The following is an 8,350-nucleotide window of genomic DNA, read 5'->3' as shown; positions in this document are numbered from 1 at the left end:
ATTTTTTTCCTATTTTTAGTAATTAGACACAAGAGGAGTTTACGTGCTTCAATTTGTCTCATTAGTCTCTAAATTAGTATTAGTAATAATGCAAATTACTCTACAGTATCTGTCACCCCCTCCTTTCTTTACTGCCATGAGCAGGCAACTCCAGCAATACATTATAATCTATCTTTATCCAGTTTATGCACAGCAGTCTATTATTTTCATTGCTGCTCTATCAAATTAAGTGTGTGGCATAGCCACCTATGTTTATCCGAAATTGTGGGGCTAACTATAGAGATGGGAGATGTTATTATTTTTTATCTAACCAGTCAATAAACAACACTTTGCAGCAATACAAGTGGAAAAGTCAAAAGCATACTTATAACAGATTTCAGATTGTTTACTTCAGATATGAAATACTTCATTTTGTATGTGTTCCTTTCATCAACAACTTATGTTATTTATTCAAGTGAGTTTTTAGAATATTCTTAATGTTTATTTTGTGCCTTCAAGATAAAGGACTTTATAAGTGCCTAAATATTAGTATTAGATTAGGGGTTCAGTCCAGCTAGGATTTTTTTCTGGAAATCCAGTTAAAGTAACTGCCTTTATTTACATTTATGTACATATATATAAACTTCTGTATTTTTAAAAGGCACAGATCATTGATTCTCCCATTACAATTTTTTGATTCCCACAACTCCAAAAAGATGTCTTTATAAGTGTAATCAGTTCTTATTTTTTGTTTCAGTTATGTGTGTTTGTACAAGCAGTACATGTCAGCCTGCACCTCAAAGGGTTTTTTTGCACAGTGATTCCATCTCCCCACTGTGGCAAAAAGTGCTGAACACTTATTAATTGTTTTCTGTGCATTGGTTTCACCTTTCTCCCCTGGTTTTCATTAGGTTCTGAGCTCATGCCCAAAGCCCTCTCCACCAGGATAGTGGGAGGCATTTGGTGGTTTTTCACACTTATCATCATTTCCTCGTACACTGCTAACCTAGCCGCCTTTCTGACAGTGGAACGTATGGAATCCCCTATTGATTCTGCTGATGATTTGGCCAAGCAGACAAAGATAGAGTATGGGGCAGTTGAAGATGGAGCAACCATGACATTCTTTAAGGTAAGTTTTATATTCTATTTGAAAATGTCCTATATACTAATTGAAGAGCAAAAGTTTGTGCACCTGAGTGAGGAGCAATGGATATGATTGCCACACTTGTCAAAACCAACTGAAAATCAGTTTTGGATGATCGGAAAGATGGCAAAGGAAACAAATGCAAAGCCTCTTGTGGGAAATAAAAAGCAATTTCTTTGATGATTTTCACTTTAAGAATTGACTTTGTAACAATTGAGTAGGTGAAGAAAACTGAACACTTTGCTCAGAAGATGTGTTTACCAATATTTGTTTGCTCTTTGGTACACTTTGAAGACTGCTAACTAGTCTATTCTGCTTTTTGAGTTATTATGCCAACACTTAAAGCTTCATAGTGACCATTACATTGACATTTGGAGTTAGACAGACCGAGGTTTAAGAGGTGCAGAAATTGAAGAATGTGTGCACAGTTCCTCTCACTAAATTCAGAGAGTACAAAAATTGTTTTGATATCGAGGCTAAAGAGTCACTGTTTAAATTTATGCCATTAAAGCCTATAGATGTGGACACAGAGTTTTATTTAAGAAAAAAAACCCAAAACATTGTAGGACTTTCAGCCTCTGCTTGGAAATAAAAATCAATTTAACTTCAGTATCTCAGAATATTTTAGGCTGCTTTAGTTATATCATACATTAGGAAAGTTCTGACTATATTCCCCAGAGTAGTTGTTGAAAAAGGGGCTGGTAAATCTAATAGAAGTAAGTAATCAGTTATAGGTCTCGATGTCAGGAAACAAATGAAGTAGTTAAAAGAAACAACACTGAAAATTTAAAGACTGAGATTTTTTTAAAAGTTACAATTATTTAAGTCTTGGGACAGAGAGATGACACAAATTATTTATCAAGTTACCAGAAATCACTACAGGGCTTTAATTTCATTTTTGTCTGGCAGAAAACTTTGAACATGTTCTAATTCACATTCAAACTGTGGATTCTAAAATATTATGAAGCAAGTTTAAATTAGCAGTATCTTTCTTTTTGGTTGCCAGAAGCACTTTTCTCTTCATCTTCTTAACTTCTAGTTTTCCTTTTCCTCACCCTTAATTTTCTCTTTTACTCACTCTTTTCCTTTTTTGTATAGTCTGTGGATTTTTGAAGCTCACAGAGACTATTTATCTTTCTATGAATGTTTCCCTCTGCATATTAATATACTGCTTTATTTTCTGCACAATTTGTTCTTTCTGTTCTCTTTTTAATTCTGTTCCTACTTATCTAGGTATATTTTATGTTTATGAAGTACTTTGTATCCAAGAACTAGAGAGGACTTACTTTTCATGAAATAACAATTGCATGTCTTGAATAGATTTTTGTTCTCAGATGAAATAAACTAGACGTATACACAAGAGAGGTAGAGTGTCAGATCACATAATTTGTGATAATAATAATTTGCCTTTAGTGCATTAATGAATTCCCCTGCCTCATTATGAATGAGAAGGAGAAATTAGAACTGAACCTGGTATTTCTTTATTCGGCAGGTAGATTATAGGTCAAATTCAGGTTTATTCTGTTGAATAAACATATTTTCTAGGTTTTATGTGTGAATAGATCATGGCCAGTAAGTGTTTTCTGACACTAAAATGCAAATAACTAACAACTATGACTACAAATATTCTTCTGATGTTTACTATCTTCTCTAGTAGTAAGTAAACTAAAGTAAATTAGTATTATTCATCTAATGAAATGGATATAAACTTAAGCATTAGAAATAGTTACGACTGTTCTTGTAGATCAACCATTAAGAGAAAATCACTGAAAAGTAAATGGAAATCATATATTCTCATTTGATTCATTCAGTATCTGAAGCAACTTCCATGTAGAAACTGGAGTTTGCTGGATGTAAATGCTATTCACTAGAGCTAATTGTATAAGGAATACTATCTAATTAAATATATATTCCATGTAAGATAACCCAAAATATTTTTATGCAGTCTGTGAGTTAGAATAAGCATTCTGGTGAAATTAGATATTTTTATGTAATGAGATTGAATTACCAGAAAACAGAATACTATAGCTCTGGCCAACATAGTATATCTATATTTGTGTCTTTAAAAACATACTTCTATTCTGTATAAGCAAATTACTTCAGGAATGTAATTTCCTTACATGAAGAAAATTAAAGTGCAAGAAAATATTTTAAAATAAGAATGAAAGTAGAATTGCTTTAAAAGGTACTACTAGAGTTGAACAGCTTATAGATACTACATAATATAAAAAAACCACTTAAGAACAGGAAACTGATAAAGGAAGACATGATCTATCAGAAAAAAATTCTTAAGCGAGAATTGACACTGGATATAGATAGTATAGAAAAGTATAGGTAGTGTTGAAAAGATAGGTTTTCTATAGGTGGATAGGTTTTCTGCATTGTGTGTAAAAATCCAGGATAGATCTTTGATTTTTAAATCCATTACAGTATATTCTAGGTTTTATCAGTAAGCTTAAGGGGGTTTAAATGGTATATATTAGATCTTTGATATATAGATAAGTGAATATCAAGTAGGAAATGATGCTATATTTTTTATATGGCATTAGGGAAACTATTAATGAACTGTTTTGTCCTGTTCTGGTGACCACGCTTCAAAAACGTGTTTAAAATTGCAAAGAGTTGATGATAGTGAAAGAATGACTATAGGTCTGGAAATAAGTATTGTAGTTAGATGCTAAAGGAGATCAGCCTGTTTAATCTGCTGAAGAGAAGGTTACAACGTGACTTGATCATAGTCTATAAGTCCTTTAATGGGAATGAAACTTTTGAAAGCAGATGACTGTTTAATCTAGCAGAAAAAAGCATAATGAGATCTAATGTTTCAAAGCTGAAATTAGGGAAATTTAGACTAGAAATAAGGTGCGTATTTTTCAGAATGAGAGTAATTAACTACTAGTACAACTTGTCTAGATGTGGGCTAGATTCATCAACCACATCGTGAGGAAAATGGGTACAACATTAAACATTAGAATTTTGATTTAGAGGCTACTCAATGAAATAGATAGCCTTCACTATACAAGAGGTCAGATTAGATTTAGTAGTCCATTTCTACTTCATAAATCTATGAGAGTATGACTTGTGAGGCTGTTTGCACGAAAGATGATGGAGAGGATATATTTATCATCTGTATATTTGCTTTTCCTTAGCAATTTTGTCCTGTTTTAATGAGAAGGGATTAAGTAAAACAGTTGCATTATGTTACAACAAGAAGTGAAGGCACCAGATGGTTTGTTAATGTTAATCACAGTGAGGCTCAGTATCTGCCCATGAGACTGACAGTGATTTCTACATAAATTCTTTCAATAGTAGTCCATTGAATTTTTTCTTGAAAAAAACTTTGGTTGGTGGCCAAAGCTGTGTGATGGTAATACAAAAGAGCAGTATTTTTTGAAGGAGAACTGGGAAGAAAGAAACTAACTGCTTTATGAAAATCTGCTTAAGTTAAATTCTTGGAAAGCACAGGAAATACACATCAGAAACCCTTGTGAGTCAAACATCCCCATGAAGTAGCTAAATGAGAAAGGAGAACGCCATCTCCAGAGGTTTATTAGGCCCTCTAGATCATCATATGCCTCCTCATTGTTTGAGAAACATGACATTACAATTCGTTTTAGAAGCCAGAAAGTAAAGGAAATTTTCAGTAATTTCTTCTCTTAAAATCTGCTTATCTAGTCTCAGCATGCAAAGGAAGCAGTTTTACAAGTCTACTATATGCCTGATGGGTCAAGCGAGCCATTTCATTGAGAACAAAGAAGAAAATCTATATTATTATTTAGCTACCTTCCAGTACCTGAAAAGAGCCTAAAAGAAAGCTGGAAAGGGACCATTCATAAAGGCTTGTGGTGACAGGACAAGGGGGAACAGATATTAACTAGAGAAGGGCAGATTGAGACTAGACATTAGGAAGAATTTCTTCACCATGAGGGTGTTGAGACACTGGAACAGGTTGCCAAGGGAAGTTGTGGATGCCCCATCCCCAGAGGTGTTCAAGGCCAGGCTGGATGGGCCTGATCTAGTGGAATGTGTCCCAGCCCATGGCAGGGTTGTTGGAACTGGATGATCCTTAAGGTCCCTTCCAACCCTGACTATTCTGATTCTATGATTATCCAAGAATTAGAAGGAAGAAAATGTGAACATAAATTCTAAGCTATACATACTGCTAGGCATATAGTTTCTACTCCTGATACGTGTTTTTGTGTTTCTCAAATTGTGGAGTTTTTTAGGTATGAACTTGTCTTCCTTTCTCTTTACTGCTTTTGACACTATTACCCATTCTTAAGTTTCAGAAACCTGTTTTTCTTCCTGTAGAGAATAAATTGAGAAGTATTTGCCATTTGCATGAAAGGTACTTATCTCACACTAGTTGTTCTTAGATAAAAATGCTCAGATTTTTTCATTGCCCTTGATTTCTGTGGTCTCTTAGTCTCTGTTCCTCCAAGCCCTAGTGTCTGTTTCCTTGCTGAATGACAGTTCTGAAATTAAGAATAATGTTAATTCCACCCTGTTTCTCTTTGTACCACAGTTCTCCATCTTCACACACAAAGATACTACTACTGCACATATGCTTAAACATGGTCTACATGTTTCAGATTTTTTTTGTAATGTTGCTGTGTACCTTTGTTTTTCTCATGATTTTTTCAAATCTGTAGTTTTCAATGTCAGAATTTATACTTTCTATGTTTTTGTACAGTACTAAGAACAATACAACTTTTCTCAGTTATGATTACTAGGTATTTAGACATTTGCATACTGAATAGTGAAAAACAAAGTAATTTTTCATTCTCTAATAGCAATAGATTAGCATCGTTACTCTCTATCATGAATTAAAGATATTCTCAGTCCTCTGTGAGAGTCATATCATTTATACCCTTGTTTTGCTGATAACAAAGCTGAAGCACTAAAAATGAACACATCTTCTCAAGATCACTTGTTGAAAGCACTAATTGAGGAAAGCTGACTCATGCACCTTAGAATTCTCTGACAGACAATTTTATTTATGATTTACATTTTCCAGTTTCTTTCCTTTTCTTCTTCAGGACCCATTTTTATATTCAGCTCTACTTTTCTACAATACCCTTCATTTCTTCCTGCACTGATTTTTCTCCACAAAGATCCATGCTACTGACCCTTTTCAGGTCCACCAAATCACCCCCCGGTTTTTTACTCTAGCCATTTTGTCACCACCTCACTCAAGAAATTTGTAGAAGGTAGCTATTAAGCACTTAATGCCTATCTTTCTCCTCCAAATTCTCAGCCTATTGTTAAGGGGAATGCCACAAAGTTCTACCTATACATTGCAAAATGTCATTAAAAATAGTCTCTTAAGGTTGAAAGAAGGAGTTGTAGGGGAATTTTCTCACTGCTTGCAACTGGAGTAAAATTGACAGATCCTCTCACATAAATGAAAGAATAGCAGCAAGAATAAAAGTATGAATGTCATTCATCATGAGTGATGTTAGTATTGGCATGCATAATATATTCAGTGGGATTTTCAGAGCTAGGTTTGAACATTGTAATAGGAAAGTGGCATTTATCTTTTTAAGAAATAAGTATGCATGTACAAGCACATGGACGTATACATACATAGAACATTCAGTTGAATGCTGCAAATAAAGCGTTATGAAGTTTAGCAGTATGTACCAATTACTTGGTGGAATTCTTGCAAGTTGAAGATGGAAAAAAGACCATTTCTGAGCTGCTCAAATATACACTGACTGTCAGTGACTAATAGAAAATAACTTTTTGAGTCCCAGCCTCCATGTGCTGATTTGGATAATACTTAAAAAATAATTGGTAGCAGATGACACAGATACATGTTCAGTTTGTTCTAAAATTATTTCACTCTATAGATAAGTTGCATTTGAATGTTACTAAAAAGGGAATTGAATATAAACACCATGTAATTCATGTATTTCTTCTTTTTTATCATCTCAGTTTAGGCATATCTTTTAGAAATACATATAGTTAAAATTCACCCCTTCCTGTAATTATTCCCTCTTTACAGAAACACTTACTCTGTTAACCAATACACCTTTGAATGCACAAAAAAGTAGGCACAGTTGTAAACCTGTAAAGCAAGATCCTTGTTCGGTCCCTATACTTATACAAACTGAATCTGTAATGGCAGAGTCTGTAAGAATGAGATATAGGCTTTGCCCAGAGACCTCAAAACACCTCTGCCTCACTGAGGAAGGTAAGTAGAGGTTGGTAGGTTATATAATGCATTAAAACATTCTATAGCAAGAGTAGCAGTGCATTTGAATTCTAAACAGAAGAAATTCAAGTAATTTTGGAAGCATTAAATTATTTGAGGTGAAATGTCTTTTTATTTTTTTTTTTAATCAGAGGGCAGAAAGCAGAACTAATTCACATAAAAGACCTCGTTCTAACTAATTTTCTAGGTTCTGTAAAAAGTGCCCGAACTGGTTTTATTTTGTCTTGACTTTTCCCCGCTTCTTTAAGGTTGTCAGAGCTATTACTGTTCCTGCAGGGAATAAGATCATATGTTCGGCTGCCTGTTGTATCTCAGTGCTGAGATGTGAAATCAAAAGTAGGTGGAATGTGGTAGAAATTCACTATCTTTCTGCATTTGCCTTTTTCCATGCCTATGCTTCTTCCCTACACATTCCCAATTCCTCATTCCTTGTATTCTTTTTTTCTATTCCTACATCGTGAGCTGAAGAAGATGAACACAAAGACAAGTCAACTTTTCATTATTGCAATGACTTATACTGTATTATGCCATATATCCAGATAACAAGCACTCTTAATAAGCTGCTGGATAACGTGTTATTTTTTAAAAACTGCTATAGAATCACAGAACTCATGTCTATTGATTAAACCTATCTCCAGCTCCAGGTCTTAGAAACTGATGAAAAACATACAAATGTTTTTTCATACCCTCTTAAAGAAATACACTTAAATTTCCAGTGAGTACTGGTTCCATCTGGCTTTCCTATTCCGTAAGTATTTCTCAGTATGAATATAATGTAGAGCAAAAGTGAACATATCAGCAACAAGCTGACATTTCTATTATTTTTCAAAACTGCATCTGACAAAAATATGCATTAATTAACCATAATGTATTTACACGATGAAGTTTGTCTGCATAAAGCTGGTCTTTCTCAGTGTATAGATAGGGTAAAATATAGCAAGTTCTGACTGAAACTTGCACTGAAATACTGGATACAAGAAATAAGAGCACAGCATGAGAAAAAAATTAAT

The 8,350-nt window shown here is 34.0% G+C and overlaps 1 protein-coding gene across 3 annotated transcripts in view; it reads left to right on the top strand.

Moving 5' to 3' along the window:
* GRIK2 (glutamate ionotropic receptor kainate type subunit 2) overlaps positions 1–8,350 on the top strand; it is a 394,676-nt gene that overhangs the window by 309,284 nt on the left and 77,042 nt on the right. For all 3 annotated transcript variants that reach the window (XM_069851131.1, XM_069851128.1, XM_069851130.1), the window contains one exon: positions 891–1,108. In XM_069851131.1, the coding sequence (XP_069707232.1) occupies positions 891–1,108 (218 nt within the window). The remainder of the gene's footprint in view (positions 1–890; positions 1,109–8,350) is intronic.

Source organism: Phaenicophaeus curvirostris, chromosome 2 (assembly GCF_032191515.1).
Source record: "Phaenicophaeus curvirostris isolate KB17595 chromosome 2, BPBGC_Pcur_1.0, whole genome shotgun sequence".
NCBI lineage: Eukaryota > Metazoa > Chordata > Aves > Cuculiformes > Cuculidae > Phaenicophaeus > Phaenicophaeus curvirostris.
Note: the sequence above shows the minus strand (reverse complement) of the source record. Positions and strands in the feature narration are given on the sequence as shown.